The 16,852-nt window shown below is 54.1% G+C and overlaps 2 protein-coding genes across 8 annotated transcripts; one reads left to right on the top strand and one right to left on the bottom strand.

Annotated features, from left to right (window-relative positions):
• Positions 1 to 778: 778 nt before the first annotated feature.
• Positions 779 to 8,020, top strand: PRRT3 (proline rich transmembrane protein 3). Of its 4 annotated transcripts, none has more exons than XM_027582821.2 (5): positions 843 to 886; positions 1,230 to 1,524; positions 3,855 to 4,935; positions 5,148 to 5,303; positions 5,888 to 8,020. In XM_027582821.2, the coding sequence occupies exons 3-5, from the start codon at positions 3,912 to 3,914 to the stop codon at positions 7,657 to 7,659; spliced, it is 2,952 nt and encodes a 983-aa protein (XP_027438622.2). In that variant the 5' UTR covers positions 843 to 886; positions 1,230 to 1,524; positions 3,855 to 3,911; the 3' UTR covers positions 7,660 to 8,020. The 4 variants fall into 4 exon arrangements, with proteins under 4 accessions (XP_027438623.2, XP_027438622.2, XP_027438621.2 ...); XM_027582820.2 differs by lacking the exon at positions 843 to 886 and adding an exon at positions 895 to 1,051; XM_027582822.2 differs by lacking the exon at positions 1,230 to 1,524 and having other exon boundaries at positions 779 to 886.
• A 615-nt stretch (positions 8,021 to 8,635) lies between these two features.
• Positions 8,636 to 16,822, bottom strand: CRELD1 (cysteine rich with EGF like domains 1). 4 transcript variants are annotated; one of them, XM_027582825.2, is made up of 11 exons: positions 16,723 to 16,822; positions 16,006 to 16,198; positions 15,690 to 15,772; positions 13,207 to 13,317; positions 12,781 to 12,872; positions 11,897 to 12,073; positions 11,717 to 11,812; positions 10,711 to 10,794; positions 10,409 to 10,504; positions 10,083 to 10,217; positions 8,636 to 9,272 (listed from the first exon to the last, which is right to left on the bottom strand). In XM_027582825.2, exons 2-11 carry the CDS (start codon positions 16,177 to 16,179, stop codon positions 9,058 to 9,060), a joined length of 1,263 nt encoding a protein of 420 aa, XP_027438626.1. In that variant the 5' UTR covers positions 16,180 to 16,198; positions 16,723 to 16,822; the 3' UTR covers positions 8,636 to 9,057. The 4 variants fall into 4 exon arrangements, with proteins under 4 accessions (XP_027438626.1, XP_027438627.1, XP_027438625.1 ...); XM_027582826.2 differs by having other exon boundaries at positions 16,688 to 16,815; XM_027582824.1 differs by lacking the exon at positions 16,723 to 16,822 and adding an exon at positions 16,578 to 16,705.
• Between the last annotated feature and the right edge of the window lie 30 nt (positions 16,823 to 16,852).

Raw genomic sequence — 16,852 nt, 5'->3', positions numbered from 1 at the left:
GGTGGACATTTAGTACATCAGGAGCTAAGAGGAACCAAGGACGTTTGAGTGTCTATCAGACCTGAAAATGTGCAGACTCATAAGTCTAACCATACCATAGGTGGGAAATTATCTGATAGATACACCTAGTGCTGTGCACGAAGAGGTCTATGCAAGAATGGTCCCTGCCTTATTATTCCTGCTAGCAAAAGACTAGAAACAATTTACATGTCCAACCTCAGGACTGCATCAATAAAAAATTATAGGCTGACTATATGCTTCAGTTCTCAACAGTGGATACAAGAAATGAGATGGATCTGTAGAAATTTACATGGAAAATGTGCCAGGATATATTTCACAGTGAAGAGAAAAAAGGCAAGTTACAGAACAGTATGTACAGTATGATCTCATTTCTATTTAAAACGTATATGTGACTGTGCATTGAAAAAGATCTGAAGCTACCTCTGAAACTAATTTTAAAAAAGTAAAATAAAATAAAGATCTGAGGGATAAACAGCAAGCTGTAGGTAGGATATCCCTATAGGCAGGTATGTGTGTATGTATGTATAAAGGAAGTGAGCTCCACGTCCCATGGGGTGTGCAAACCAGGATTGGCTGTCCCTCATTCAGGGATGCTGCGGAAGGGATTTCCAAATCCCTCGGAGGTACCTCGGTTCCCCTCTTAGCCCTGAGAATCTCTGAGAGAGGGGAGGTCGGGACTGGGAGAAGAATCCACCCCTAAGGGGAAAGGGTTAAGTGGGGATGGCGTTCCTGTGGGCGGGCTCCGCGATCGGCAGCGCGGGGTTCTGTTAGCCAAGTCTGAGCATCTCGGAGGATGCGGCGCGGCGAGCGGCGCGGCGAGGGACGCGCGCAAGGTGAACGCGGGGGCTGCCGGCGCGGCGCCCAGGTGAGGAGCTGGCCCAGGAAGGGGGCGATGGCGGGGCCCAGGCAGGGAGCGTGGCCGGCAGCCCCCTCTCTGGGCACGAGTGGCAGGGCCTGCGCCAGCTCCCACCCCCACCCGGGACACTGCGGGAAGGCGCGGAGCCAGGGGATAGAAGCCAGAGGAGGAGAGGTAACCCGAGATGGACCAGCTCCCGAGGCTGCCCTGCGGCGGCCCTCGCCCTGCCCCCAGGCCGGCCTCTCCCCAGTCCCTAGGGCAGGGAGATACCCCCCTATCCCTCACCCCCCCACCCAAAAAATCTCTCCTGCAGCGGGAACCCAGGACTGGGCAGCCCCCTCCTTGTCCACAGATGCCTACATCTTGTTTGAACTGCGGGTGGTGAGCAGATGGCATATGCTTACTGAAGGCCTAATCAACCGTCTCCTCTGAAAAGCTTTTGGACTCTCTGTTCAAAATGAGCCATTGCGGATTTCACAACGCCTCGTGTGGCTATTCGCTGGCTGTGTGACCTTGGGCGATTTGCTAAACCTCTCTGAACCTCGCTTTCTTCCCCTATGAAATGGTTATACCCGCACCTGCTTGGGTTTGGAGGGTTGGATGAGATGGAGGACATGCAGCTAATCTTAGTGCAGGAGCCTAACTGGGTAAGTGCTCAACACAGGAGCTTTATTATTAACCAGGACATGCGTTAATGGCCGTTCAGTCCTTCCTCCTCAGCTGGCCCCAACTCCTGACACCAACTGCGGCTTCTCTGCGGGTCCCCAGCACCTAGTTTGGGATAGGAGCAGAGCATGGGGCTCAGTGAATGTTTGAGAAATGAACTAACAAGATTTTAAGGCAGAATCTAAACTCAGTTTGGGGGATGGGTTTAAGAGATCTTTGAACCCCCTGAAATTGTCCACAACCTTTGATGAACCTGGGTATTTCCTGGAGTTTTCATTGGCTTCTCAAGGTGCATGTGACCCACCAAGGATGAGGAGCCAGGGAGCTCTGGGCACACCTGCTTCCCAGAGAGAAAAGGAGCAGGGCTTCTGCTCCGAAACACACGCCAGCCTCTCTTCTCTCACGGTTGCTGTGCTCCTGCCCTCTGTCTCCTGGCCATCGGGTTCCTTCCGGCCTCCCTAGCTTAACTAGGGACTCTCAGGAAGAGGAATCTTTAGGGGATATCTACCTGGGGCCAGGCATATGCAGGGGGCTGGAGATAAGAAAGATGCAGATGCAGCCCTTGAGAAGCCATAGGCCAGTGGAGGAGACAGAGATTACATTATGTGACCACAGTGATGGGAAAGGGTAGAGGGGGTGTCAGGGAAAGAAATGTCTGAGCTGAAAAGAGCTACCATCATATCTTACCTGGATTTCTGGACTGGCCTCTCTCCCCCTTTTAAAGATCTTATTCATTTATTTTATTTGAGAGAGCGCATTCGCGTGTACAAGTGGGGCAGAGGGAGAGGGAAAGAATCTCAAGCAGACTCTGTGCTAAGCACGGATCCCAACATGGGGCTTGATCTCACGACCCTGAGACCATGACGTGAGCCGAAGCCAAGAGTCGGACACTTAATCGACTGAGCCACCCAGGAGCCCCTCTTACCAGACCTTGTTGCCCTCATGCTTAACATCTGCATTGGCTACCTGTGATACTTAGAATAAAATCCAGGTGCCTCCCTGTGGTTTACAAAGTCCCTTGTGATCTAGCCCTACCTTCCTGATTTTATCTCCCTCTGCTACTTTCTCTTTAATTTCTATGCTCCAGCCACACTAGCCTTTTCATTTCTTGAATTCACTTGTTCATTCTGCGTCAGGGCCTTAGCACTTTCTGTTCCCTTTGCCAAATACTTTCCCCCCATATCTTCAAATGGCTGGCTCCTTCTTCTCATTCAGCATCTAGCTTAAATGTTACCCCAGAGAGGCCTCCTGCTACCCACTGTGTAAAGTAGCCCCCATCCGTCTATCTCTTAACCCTGTTTTATTTTCTTCACAGCTCCCCTTATTTAAAACTAGCCATTGTCTGTCTCTTACCCTAGAATGCCAGCTCCATGAGGGCAGGAATCTTGTCAATCTGTTCACGGCTTTATCCCCAGGGCCCGACACAGTATGTGTTCAAATTATTTGTTGAAATAGTGAAGGGGACTGGTGGGAAAGAAAGCCTTCTGGACAAAGGGAAAAGTAAAAGGACTCTAATGCTTATTGAACTCCTATTATGGGCCTGGCCTATAATGTGTTCTGTTAGGTAAGAGCTCCTTGTAAGAACTCCTTTGAGTCAGGTACCCATTTTACTGATGGAAAAAAACCACAATTTGGAGAGGTGAAGTAACTCACCCAGGAAATGGCAAAGCTGGGATTCAAACCCAGATCCCTCTGTCCCTCTCCCTATCCACCTGTCTGATATTTGAGCCAGGCCTTTGAGAATAGGATTTCAGAGGGCATCTGGGTGGCTCAGTAGGTTAAGCATCCCAGGGTCCTGGGATCCAGCCCCACATCAGGCTCTCTGCTCAGCGGAGAGTCTGCTTCTCTCTCTCCCTCTGCCCCACCCCCTGCTTGTGCTCTCTTGCTCTCTCCGTCAAATAAATAATAAAATAAAATCATTTAAAAAATAGGATTTCAGCCAGTGAAGGAGAAAAGAGAGGGCATTCCAGGCTGAGAGAACAGCAGGAGCAAAGGATTGGGGCATTGAACAGCCCAGTGGGTACTGAAGGATAGGTGAGCAGCCTGGTGTGGCCTTGGGAGGCTAGGAGAGGAACTTATATTCTTTCCTGAGGGTGATGGGGAGCCATTGAAGGTTTTGAAGTAGGGCAAGTGGCATGACCAGAGATGCAGTTTTAAAAGGTCACTCTGGGCAGCATGAAGAGGTTGAACAGGAAGGGGCTGCGGGAAGGGGAGTTTCTCGTGTCTCTCTTCTTTCTTTCCCACCATCCCTCTTGGGGCAGCTATGAGCACTCCCAGTGTTCACACGTCATCCCCCTTCTCCTTGTTTCAGGCTCATCCAGAGAGGACTGGACGTTGAGTGTTCTGGGCCCAGGCATCAGAGTGGACCATGGCTCCCAGCCCTTGGGGCCGTGTCCGTGGCCCCCTGCTGCTGTGGCTGCTGCTGTCCCAGGGGGCTGGGCCTGCCCTGGGCCGGGGCCTTCCCAAGCCACTTGAGGACTCGGAACCACATCTGATCCCAGGAGACCACCCCCAGGGCCCTATGGGCACAGAGCCCCAGGCCCGTGACTTCCTCTGGGAGAAGTCCAGGGATGAGAGCCCCTGGAACTCCAATGTTCCCCCGGCCCCTGCCAAGAAAGTACCCGAGGAGCCCGCAGACTCTCCCCTTGGTCCAGCCCTGCATGGACCTAAAGCATCCCACAGGGCTCAGAGAGGAGGACTCCCAGTAACTGATGACCTCCAGATGGCTCGAGGGTCAAGTTCTCATGGCTGGACAGGACCTCCTGACTCACAGGAGCCTATAGAACAAGAAGCACCAGCCCCCCATCCAGTAGGCCTCCCCCATCTCACTTTCATCCCCATAACTCCCAGACTCCAACTTAGGATAGCCACAGTTCCTCCCTCCCCAGGGCCAGAGGAGCCTGAAGGCCAAGTGGAGCAACGACCACCTAGAGATGAGGGTCTGGCGGACAAAGCCATGATCAGAGTCTCAGAGATATCCCCCTTAGAGCACCAGGGCCCTCCTCACACTCTTGCTCCCCACTTGGGCACTACTAGGAGGCCAGTGCTGGAAGAACAGGGTGGGGGTGAAGACTTCCAGGAGGCAGCTCAAGGCCCCCTCTTCACCCAACAGGATCCAGCAGTCCCTCATGTTGGCTTGGTAGCCCCAGCTGAGGTGGCGTCTTCTCAGGAGCCTGGGTCCCAGCCAGACCTGGTATTGGCCAAAAGCCTTCCTCCTGCTGAGGAGCTGCCAGTTGAGCTCCCCAAGAAGACTGGAGGTGAAGAGACCTGGGAAGTCAGTCTTCCAAGCCCCTCGCCCAAACAGGCTGATCTTCCTGATGTTAGGGACTCACCAGGACCCCAGCCCTCAGGTCCCCCTGCCACAGAGACACCTGATGGGCAGCCTAAGCCAGGTGGGTATCAAAGTGAGGGTGCTGGGCAGTGCTGGGAGGGGGCAGCGTTCCAGGGTAACTGGATGCCCCAGTTTCTGTGTGACCTCTGGTCCCTATGGGTACCATTTTCCTCATTCTGGCAAATGAGGATGATTGTGCCTCCCTTTTGGGGGATTAGACCTTGGGGACCGCTGGAAGGTCAGGCAAAGTGATGACTGCTTTTGTTATTTCAGAGATAGCAGCAATGAATGGAGCAGACCCCATCTCCCCCCAGCGGGTGAGAGGAGCATTGGAGACCCCAGGTACCCCCAAGTCCCTCATCCCTGGCCCCTTGGACCCTGGCCCATCTACAAATCGAACAGAGAGCCCTGTGGGGGCCCTGCAGCCAGGTGAGGGCATGGCTAGGGGTTTGGGAGACAGTGGGTACTCTTAATAACTAAAAACCTGTGTGGGGTTTATGGAGGGAGTGAATGGGGACAAACACCTGCTTAAAGGAACTGGCCAGGACTTCCTTCAAAAAACTCAGGATAAATAAACTAATGCTCACTGGGTACTCTGGGACAAGTCATTTGCCCTTTGGGGGCTAGAATATTCTTAAATGTGACTTGGATGTATTTAGTGGTTTCTCTAACTCCTGTAAATCAGTGCAGGAGATTTTTAAAAATTCCAATACCCAGGCCCCATCGCAAGGAATTCTGATTCAGTTGGTCTCCAGGTGATTGTAATGGGCAGCCAATGTTGAGAACTGCTGGTACATTATTAGTAAAAGCGGTGGGTCACATCGTTTAACATTATTGGGTGTTGGGCACTATGCTAAACACTTAATCCTCCCCACAACCCAATGAGGTAGGTGCTATTACCATCCCCATTTTATAGATGTGCTTAGAAAAGTTAAATAACTTGCCCACCACATGAGAGAGTGTGGAAAATCAAAAGCACTTTTCAAAGGGCTATTTTGATATTGTTATTGCAGATGAAGCCGAGGAGTGGCCGGGGCGCCCCCAAAGCCATCCCCCAGCACCCCCAGTCCAGGCCCCCTCGACGTCACGCCGGGGCCTCATTCGGGTCACCACGCAGCGCGCCCTGGGCCAGCCACCCCCTCCGGAGCCCTCAGCCAGCTCCGTGGCATCAGCCCCAGCCACCAGCCCCCCGGCCAATGCCACCGCACCCCCTCTGCGCTGGGGTCCCCTGCGGCGGGTGCTGAGCTTTTCCTGGGAGCTGCACGTCTATGGGGTGGGGGTGCTCTTCCTGTTGCCCGCATTGTTGGCACTGGCCTCGCTGGCAGCCGCCCCTGCGGGGCCCCGGCTGGCTCTGGTGGCGGCGGTGCTGGTGCTCGTAGCATCTGGGCTTCGATCTGCCTACATGCTCGCCGACCCGTACGGCTCTCAGGCACGGCTGGGCCTACGCGCCGGCCTGGTACTCTACAACCTGCCCTTCCCCTTGCTGCTCACTGCGCTGGCGGCCCTGACCCTGCTCGGGCTGGGCGCGGGTCTGCCACAGCAGCTGCAGAACCCGTTCCTGCTGGGAGCGTTGGCGTTGGTGCACGGCGTGGGGTTGCTGACTACTGACCTGCTGTCGGTGAGGCCTGCGCTCAACCTCCTGGCTCAGGGCTTGTCGTGCGCCTGGGGCGCGACCGTGTCTCTGGGCACGCTCTGCCTTTGCCGTCGCCGCCTGCTAGACGGGCCTCGGGGCTGGGATGCCAGCCCGGGCCCGCGGCTGCTGGCCGTGGCGGGCGCGCTGGGGCTGCTGGCCAGTGGCTTACAGCTGGCGGCCGCGCTCTGGCTATACCCGGGCCCAGGCCGGGTGGGTCGCTTTTCGTGGGCCTGGTGGGGCGTCCACTTCTGGCTGCGCCTGCTGGAGCTGACATGGGCCTTCGCCCTGGCGCTGGCCGCTGTGGCCGCCGCGCGGCCCCGGCCGCCCACGGAGCACGCTTGCTGGGCGAAGTTGCTCCGCCTGGCGTGCCCCACGCCCTCGGGCAAGAGCGAGGTGCCTGAGCGACCCAACAACTGCTATGCGGGGCCCAGTGGCGTCGGCGCAGGCAGCTTGGACATCAGCAAGAGCCTCATCCGCAACCCCGCGGAGGGTGGGCCGCCTGCCATGCCCAGTTCAGGCGCCTGGGGCTCGGCTGCGTCTTTGGGCCGCGGCCCCCCGGGTGGCCCGGGACTGTCCCGCAACAGCGTGGGGCCGGCGCCGTCGATGAGCGAGCTGGACCTGCGGCCGCCATCACCCATCAACCTGAGCCGCAGCATCGACGCCGCGCTCTTCCGAGAGCACTTGGTGCGAGACAGCGTATTCCGGCGCTGCGGTCTGCGCGGCCTGACCTCCCCGCCGCCTGGGGGCGCGCTGCGGCCGCGGCGGGGCAGCCACCCCGACACGGAGCTCGACGGCGCCGGCTCTTCGCTCCTGCGAGGCCGCTGCCAGTCTCTCAGCGACGTGCGCGTGCGCGGCCCGGTCCCACCACACGTCGCCGATGACCCTGACCGGGCGGCTTCTCACAGCTCCATGGACAGCTTTTCCCGGGGCTCGCTCAAGATCAGCTGGAACCCGTGGCGTCACGGGCTGTCATCGGTGGACAGTCTGCCCCTGGATGAGCTGCCCAGCACGGTGCAGCTATTGCCTGCCCAAGCCCCTGCCCCTGCCCCTGCCCCGCCCCCCGCCCGGCCCGGGGAACCTCAGAGTGAGGTCCAGCCTTGCTGCAAGCCCGGGGATTCCCGGAGCGCCTCCAGTGACACCATTGAGCTCTGAGGGGTCCAGGAATGCAGGACCAGGGCCCCATCCTCGATGGCCATATGGCGTGGCCCATTGGGACAGAGGAACATTTCGAAAACTGGCATTCCCGGGCTTCCACCTGACAGCCATCCCTGGAAACAGCCGGGCATGAACCTACCCCCGTTTTTTTTTAATATTTTTTTTTTCCATCGGGTATTTTGCACAGAGGCTGTGACTTATGCGGAATACAGGGTGGACATGCATGGATTTGGGTGTGGGATATGGGGTCCATGAACCCCCAGACACCCCTCCAGACTCCCCAGTGTGGAGAGCTGAGGCTTGCTTGTCCAGACTGACAGTCCTCTTTGTGCCAAAGAAATAAACCCTTAGGCGTTGGCTCATGCCTCCCTCTGGCCATGCCAGGATCCTGTTCAGAGAAGAGGTAGTCCTCACCCTCCAGCAGCCCCAAGTCCTGTGTATGTTGGGGAGGGGATGATTTAAAAAGGAAAGCTACACCACGAGTGTAGCTGCCATCTGTCACCTTACAAGGCTATTACAGTAGCATCGACCATACCCTGTGCTGACCCTAGGAGGCTTTCGGAGTAATAGCTACCAATACTTTATAGCACATCTGTTTGTTGTGCAGTCTTCAGCTCTTCACATCCATCATCTTAACTTCTTGTATTAAGCCTGAGTCAAAAGCATTACCATCCCCATTTTATAGATAGGAAGAGTAAAGTTCTGAGACAAAAGTCATTTGTCCAGGGTCTTTTGGCAAATGATAGCTGGCACTGAACCCAGGAAGTTCCACTTCAAAGCCTGGTTCCTCCATCCCCCTTCTCCTAACACTACTTTAGGGCCAAGCCTCTCTGTCCTCCCTCTACTGCTCATCCGTCAGGATAGCCCTCAATTTCCCAGGGTTTTCGAAAATTTTCCCAAGGGCAGGGGCTTTCAGTAGCTCAGGCCAACCCATGGGGAGTAGGAGGCAGGCAGTGAGACTGAAGCTTCTCTCTTTTCCAAGACCTTTATTTCCTGAGATGAATAAATAACCAGTGGCTGAGGGGCAGGGGCGTGAGTACAGAACAGGAGCTTGTGGCATGCTGCTGGCAGGAGGGGGCTGTGATGGGTCTGCCCCTGGAGGGAACTCCCCTCATCCTGGGCAGGGGCCAAAGCCCATTAGCAGCCACCACAAGGAGATACTTTTTAAAAATTCACATACGTTGTGAAGCCTGCCCAGTTCCCCCAGGCCAAGATCTCATGGCATCCATATTTAGAGCTACTTTTTCACCCCAAGGGCCTCACCTGCCCAGGCCTGGCGGGTAGGGGGTGCTTACCCCGCTCAAAAATCAAGCTGCCTCAAGTGTCCAGGCAGGAGAGAGGCCTGACCTCTGGGGACAGCCTGGATGGGAGGAGATCCTGCAGGTGTGGCAGGGATTATCTGCCCTTGATGAAGCCCTCCAGCACACGGTCACTGCGCTCCGACAACCAGTAGCCAGTCATGGCCGCCACAGCCCCAATGAAGATGGCAGTGAAGACCAAGTCGCCCTTGGCGGCCAGTGTGGCCAATGCACAGATGATGACCCCAAAGAACATCTGCTGCAGCACCACCAGCTCGTCCTCTGTCATCTCTGAGAAGAAGCCTGCTGACTCTGTGAAGAACAAGAAAAGCACCTGTTACTCCTCTCCTGTTCCTGGAGCTTCCCACATACCTCATCACTGCTGCCACACACCTGCCCGCCTGGCACACAATGTCATTCACTGCTGAGAACAACTCTGGCAGGGCAGTCGTCCCTATCTCACTAAGTGGGACACTGAGGCGCAGAGAGGGAAAGAGGTTTGCCCAAGGCCATACGGTGGGCAAGTCGCGACAGAGCATGTGTACTAGGCCCAGCTCCAGAGCCAGACTGCCTGGCTTTGACTCCCAGCTCTGCAACCTGCTTGTCATGTGGCCCTGGCAAGTTATTTCATCTCTCTGCATCCTAGTTTCCACTGTGTAAAATGAGGATGAGAATAACCCCAACAACACTGGATTTGTTTTAGAGGTGAAGGACGTTCATACATGCAACATGCTTGGAACAGCACCTGACACACGGTGAGAGCTGTGCAAGTGGTCCCTATTGTCATCACTGTGATTGTCCTTCTTCATCTCATCACACCTACGGCCTGCGACGGCTCTCAGCAGCCCGGGGCAAGGACTGGTCCCATTGGACAGATAAGAATGGAGGTAGGGTGATTTGACACCAAGTGGGATTTTCTTTCTACCTTGGGAAGTGTGAGGTGGCTAAAAGTCAGCCTGGAGATAAGATGTAGGGTTTGGGTCTTAGTGCAGCCTCTCCGGGGCAGTGTGGCCCGTGGGGATCTGGCAGGGCCTGTGGTTGCCTGGAGAAGGGGCTTGTCTGCCCTCCCCCTGGATGAGCACCTCCCTTCCTAAGGCTTCTGGGGGCCACTAGGGGGCTCACCTGGGATCTGCTCCTTCACACAGATGCCCTCAATCTGTTTGTAGCCCTCGGCACAGACACAGCGATAGCTGCCCTCGGTGTTCTGGCACTGCTGGTTCTCTCCTGGACACACCTCTGTCTCACATTCGTCTACATCTGGAGGGAGGGTGAGGCGGGGTCAGGGTCCCACACACAGCAGCCCTGACTCCCATCTCGCTCACATCCAGACACTCCAGACAACATTCCACCCTTCCTTCCCCTGCCCTGTCCATATGCCCCCAGCCATTCTCAGTTCGTGGTGGGCAAGGCACTGCCCGGTGTCTGTGCCCCACTGGCAGGAGACTCACCGAGACACTTGGAGCCCACCTGCTGGTAGCCAGGGCTACACTTCTTACAGCGGCCTGGCCCTGCCCCCATGCAGCCCAGGCAGGCCTTGGAACACTCTGGAGAAGGGAGAGGAGAGAAAAGGGTGAGAGCTGCCCTTGGGCCCAGTGTGGATTATGGAGGGGGAAGCCCTAGACCAGAAGAGGTCAGGAGTGGGGCGGGAGGGGGTGGGTCTGGTGCCTGAGAAGGCAGAAATTTGGGGGGAAAGGCATGGAGCGCTCCTCCTACCCTCCCCACGCCCCTCCCCTATAGGATTGGCCCTTACCTCGGCACTCATAGGAGCCCTCCGTGTTCACACAGAACTGGTCCGCTCCACAGCTGGCTCGCTCTGTGCCACACTCGTCGATGTCTGCAGAGAGGCCGGCGGGATGGGAATTTCAATCCCTACTGCACTGGCAGGGAAGCTGAGGCCAGCGTTGTTGGGGAATGGACCTGCCCACACTCAGACGGTGGGCCCCAGACCGCAGGCTGTGCGCCAGCACGGACGCACAGATGCAGCCGGGCTTAGGGCCACCCAGCCAGACTCCGTTTTCCCATCTGCCTTGAAGCTAAGTGTGGCCTGAAACGGAGTTCTGGCCAACAGGATGTAAACAGAAGTGATGTGCTCCACTTTTAGCTCGGCCTTAAGACAACAGAATTGGACTCCTCCATGCACTTTCTTCCCTATCGCACTTCCCGAGTGTCAGGTCTGGGAGCACGGGGGTACCTGTAACCCAGCCTCAAACAACAGAAACATCCCCCGGGGATGACCACACGGTAAGACAGGAAGTACTAGGTCCCTGAATGATTGTAACAAGCATAACTTCCTTGCCAACCTGGGCTGCTTGTTTTGAGACTGTGATAGGAGATAAAAATAAACCTCTATATTCTTTAAGCCACAGTCTTCGGGGATCTTCTTGTTATAGCAGCTTGGCCTTTACTCCCGTCTATATAAATAGCAGGACAGAGACCAAACCACATCTTGCACCCAGGCTTCCTGACCCCAAGTTAAGTATCTTCATTTTCCTGGCTAATCCTTCCTCAGTTTTCAAGACTCGGCCTAAGTGATACCTCCTCCAAGAAACTTTTCCTGATTCCCCACCACCAGAGAACTGGCTCAGGGACATCTCTAACTGCACAAAGAGCAGTCTGCACTCTGACTGCCTGGCTACTCTTCTGCCTTTCCAACCAGGTTGAGATCTCCATGAAGATGGGGACTGTGGTGGTCTAGCCCAGAGATGTGTGTGTTGATGGGGACCACCTCCGCACACCCAGGGCCAGGCCTCACTCACCCACACACTTGAGGTGATGCAGGGCCCAGCCCGTCTTGCACTGTAAACAGTTTGATTCCTCAGGTCCGGAGCAGCGGGCACAGGGGCCAAAACAAGCTGGGTGCAATGGGGAAAGTGTGAGGATGGGCAGGCAGGCACCCCATCTGCTCCTGCCCAGCCCCGCGCCTCTTGGCTACCTACCCGAACATACCAGATGGCTGGCGTTGCGCTCGGCCTCAAAGTAGCCGAGGCCACACTGGCCACAGGCCTCGCCCCCGTAGCCGGCTTGGCAGTCACAGTGCCCGCTGCCCCCTCGTGTCCCTTCCCCTTCACACTGCCCGTAGCCACCGCAGGGCTTCTCTGCGCCCCCAGGACAGGCTGTGGGCAGACACCAAACCAGGTAACATCACAGATACAATCGTGAATACAGAGAAAATTCCCCCATATCATTAAACATTTTTGGAGAGGAAACTTAATTTTCATGGCAACATAATACTTTATGTGACACGTACTTAACCAATACCCTCCTGTGGAACAGATTATTTACAGATCTTTCCTTTTAGAAAGACTGAATGAATCATCTTTGTCACTAACTCCCTTTGTTTGTTTTCAATTTATTTATTTTTTATTCTTTGTGTCACTAAGTCTTTATCTGAAGCTTCCAGAGAGATTTTTCTAAAAGGGGCTGGTAGTAAGTACAGCTCCTCCCTCAGGACTGTGTGTAGAAAAAGGTGACAATGGGGGCTTCAGAGCAGTGCCTGCCTGTCCCTAGGGAGGTCACCTGAGTCCAGGGGATGGGCCTGATCTGATCCCGGCATGGGAAATGAGGGTGGGACGTGGGGGCATTTCTCACAGGCATGATAAGAACCCCAGTCCCATCTGACTGTCTAGCCCTCTTATCTTTTTTTCACAGCCATTCCCCCCTGATTTGCTCATCTCAACAGCCCTGTGAAGCAGATAACTAAAGTCCAGAGAAATTATCTGAGCAACCTGGGCTCACACAGCCAGTTACAGGACACAGCCAGGACTAGATCCCTGGCCTTGGCAGTCCCCTCTCATCCCCCGAGAGAAGCTTGAAAACTCACGAAGGCAGGAGGGCCCAAAGGTGCCTGAGGGGCAGCAGAGCTTCAGGGAATCTGAGCAGAGCCACTGGAAGAGGTCTGGGGCTTCCTGCTGCCTGAAGGGGGTAAGGGGGGTGGGGATGACAGTAAGGGGGGCTGACACCAAGCCAGAGTTGCTGCCCACCCCCCAGCCTCCCAAAGAATCTGTGATACAACCCACCCTGGATAGAAGACCCATAAGGCTCCCTGACCAACACCCTCTCCCCATTTGGCAGAGGAGTAAACTGAAGCTCAGAGTGAGAACGTGGATCCCCCCACAAGTCCTTAGGAGATCTAGGTTTGGAAGAAGGAGCCAAACCAGGACATAGACCCAAGCATGCAACCCCCTCCTTTACCACCAGGCCCTACCTGTGGCCCCCTCCCTGGGAAGCCCCCCCCCCAGCAACTCACTTGTGAAACCACCAGCTCTCCACCAGTTCCTCACTCAGCTCCAGCAGGCGGTGGCACTCAAAGTCCGACTTGCTGCACACGCTCTCGAGCACCTCTACCAGGCGGGTCTCACTGACCAGACAGGGTGGAGGTGATAGGACTATATTCTACCCCATCCACCATCCTCCTTTAGGGTCTCCTCTCCCACCCCCCTCATGCCATGACATCAAAGGAAAGGCGAGAGGGCATACTGATTTGGGGAGTCAGATACTGGGTTCGAATCTAGTTGAGTGACCTTGGGCAAGTCACTTAACCTCTCCAGAACCTCTGTTTTCTCATCTGTAAAATGGAGACAATATCTGCCCTGCAGATTTGTTGTAGGGTACCTCAGTTCCTGCATTTGCACAATGGAATATGATACCCTTGCTGGGTATATGTGATTAAAAATACATCACATAACAAGTGTTGGCAAGGATGTGGAGAAATTAGAACCCTCATACATTGAAGATGGGAAAGAAAAATGGTGCAGCCACTGTGGAAAACAGTTTGGCTTCCTCAGTAGGTTACACATGGGATTACCATATGAATCAATAATTCCACTCCTGGTTATATACCCCAAAGAATGGAAAACAGGTGTTCAAACAAAAACTTGTACACAAACATTTGTAGCAATACTATATACAACAGCCAAAAGGTAGAAACAACCCACATGTTCATCAACTAAAGAACGAATAAGCAAAATGTGGTAAATCCATACAATGAAATATTGTTAAGCTTTAAAAAGGAATGAACTACTGATATATGTTATATTATGGACGAACCTTGAAAACAATACACTAAGTGAAAGAAACCAGACACATATAGATTCCAATGGAATCAGCAAATCCACAGACACAGACAGCAGAGTAATGGTTGCCAGGGGCTGAGGGAAGGGGAGAATGGGGATTGACTGCTTAATAGGTATGTAGTTCCTTTGTGGGGTGATTAAAAATGGTCTGGAATGAGACAGTGGTAAAGGTTGCAAAACACTGTAAATGTACTAAATGTCTCCAGTGGTAAATTTTACGTTATATATATTTTACTACGACAAATTTTTTTTAAATACATATATACATACACACATATATTACGTATTTAAAGGGTCTGGCATGTGCCTGGAATATAGGAGGAGAGGACTTAAAAACCAAACAAACAAAAAACAGGAGCCATTATACTGCTAGATGTGCCCTTTGGGTTATCCTTGGCCAATCCCCTCATTCCTAAATGAGGAAACTGAGGTCCATTAAAGGAAAGGACAATGACCAATGTTACATAATAACAAAATCTTTTGTATCTAGTGGGCATCACAGTTTAATCCTTACCACAATCCTATGAAATAGGCAAAGCAAGTATTAATATCCCCATTTTACTGATGAGAAAACTGAGGCTTAGAGAGGTTAAGTGACCTTCCCAAGGGTACACAGGGTCAGAACTGACAACCAGGTCTGTCTAACTCAAAATCTTGCTGATTCCTTCTCCTCAACTTGACTTTGAAGAGCAGGAGGGCCTACGGCTCAGGCCTTTCATCTCATGGTCTCATCTCATCCCACGGCTTTATGCTAATGACTCCCAAACTCAGGTTTCTAGCTCCTACTTTTCCCCTGAACCTCAGACGCCTAAATTTAACTCTACTAGGCTGTTTAATGGACATCCCAGCCCAATATGTTCAAGGAGAACACCTAATCCCACCCCCCGCCCCCCAAATCCTCTCCTGCCTCACCTTCACCCATACCAGAAAACATTGCTCAGGCCCAAAACCTAATAAGTATTTGTTATTCTTTTTCTCTCCTACCCCATAATGATTCCATCATCAAGCCCTATCAGTCCAGCTGCAAAATATACCCAGTATTTGACCCATTCTCACCATGTCCACCACTAGACACCACACTAGCTCCCAAATGGTCTCCCTGCTTCCTCCACTCCAGCCCCTACAGCCATTTTGCTACCTCGCAGTGAGTGATCTTTTAAAGGTAAAATAAGACCACATCACTTCTCTGCTCCCAAGCTTCCAATGGCTTCCCATTACACTCAGAACGAAATCTAAACACCATTCTGTGACCTTCAAGGCACTCTGGCTTCATGTTCTACCACTCTAGTCTGCTCAGTCCCAGCCAGCCTCTTCTCAAATACACCAAGCTCAGTCCCGCTCTGTCCAAATCTCTTCCCTGTCACAGAGCTTGCTTCTTCACTTCAGGTTTCTGTTCAAACGTCACACCTTGAACTCCACGCCTCCCACCATTCTGTAGTCTACCCTGCTTTCCTGTTCTTCATTTGATATGACATTATTTATTTACTTATTCACTGTCTCCTCAACTAGAATGTAAGCTCCGTGAAGATGGGATTTTGCTTGCCTTATTTACTGCTGTACTATAGATGCTCAGTGATATTTGAGAGTCTCTAGGCCCCCACCAGTAGAGCAGAGATTGGGAGGTGAGGTATACAAACCCACCTCTCCAGCCCCTTACCTGTCTTTGTATTTGGACAATTTCTCTTCCTCCCAGGCAGTATTTCCACCTCCGAAGTTGTCCCGGATTGTTCTCTCCAGGCCCTGGAAATGGAGAACATGAGTAATAGCTAAGTACAGTGCCTGGCACATTCTAGCACTTCGGTATTTCACTGACCAGGGGCCTGAGGCACAGAGAGGCAACCTGCCCAAGGTCATACAACTAGTAAGCAACAAAGCTGGTACTTGACTCATGCAGACTTGCATCCCACAACTCCTCTCAAACCCCTGTGCTATCATGTTTAGGCCATCTCCCACAAGGCTGCTGGTGCACCCACCTTGTTGAAGCTGTCGACCAGTCCCCGGCAGGTATGACATGGATGCAGCTCAGTTGGGGGAGAAGACTGGGGAGGCGGAGAGGGTTGGAGCCAGATGGGGCCTGGGAGGCTAAGGAAGAGACTCAAGCCCCAGAGCGGAGGTGGGACCAGGCCCCGCCGGGGCAGTGAGGCCATCTTTTCCCAGGCTGGGAACCTGTGGATAAAGGGAATGGGGAATGACTCACTGGAAGAGCCAGGTGAGAAAGAAGATTGTTGGTTCGGGGGTGCCGCGGGTCTGGAAGCCCAGATCTGTGTTATTATAAGGAGGCTAGACTTGGGGGACGGCCGGGGGAGGGGAAGTGGTGAGGAAGGAGCCTGTTCTGCAATTCCAAGACGGGAATGAGTTATCCTCCTCACCGTGGGAGAGGTGGCCTGAATCCTTAGCAAGGAAAAAGTCAACTCATTGTTTTAAAGTATGAATACGGGTTATTAGGGCCAGGATCAGCGGACTTTGGGAGAATGGGTCAGTGTCCAAGTATTAGGGGAGTAGAGGCCGGATGGGCGGTCTCGGGGGGAGGAGTCTGGAAAGGAACCTGAGTCTAGAGGGGAGGAGCCCGGATCCGGATATGAAGAGAAGGGGGTGAGGCTCGCGGCCGGCAGGCTGCAACAGCGCGGCCACGAGCAGGCAGGGGAGGATCCAGACCCGCGTAGGCTGCGTGGGAGGAAGAGACGACCCACCAAGCCCGCTAGCGCCGACCGCTCAGTCTCCCCAACGCCGCAGCAGCCGCCGCCTGCGTAAGACGTGCTGCCTCGGCCGGCTCCGCAGCCTGGGGGGCGGGGCCCACCCCCAGCCAATGGTAGCAGCCCA

Source organism: Zalophus californianus, chromosome 1, assembly GCF_009762305.2.
Source record: "Zalophus californianus isolate mZalCal1 chromosome 1, mZalCal1.pri.v2, whole genome shotgun sequence".
NCBI lineage: Eukaryota > Metazoa > Chordata > Mammalia > Carnivora > Otariidae > Zalophus > Zalophus californianus.
This window is presented reverse-complemented; position numbering and strand designations above follow the sequence as displayed.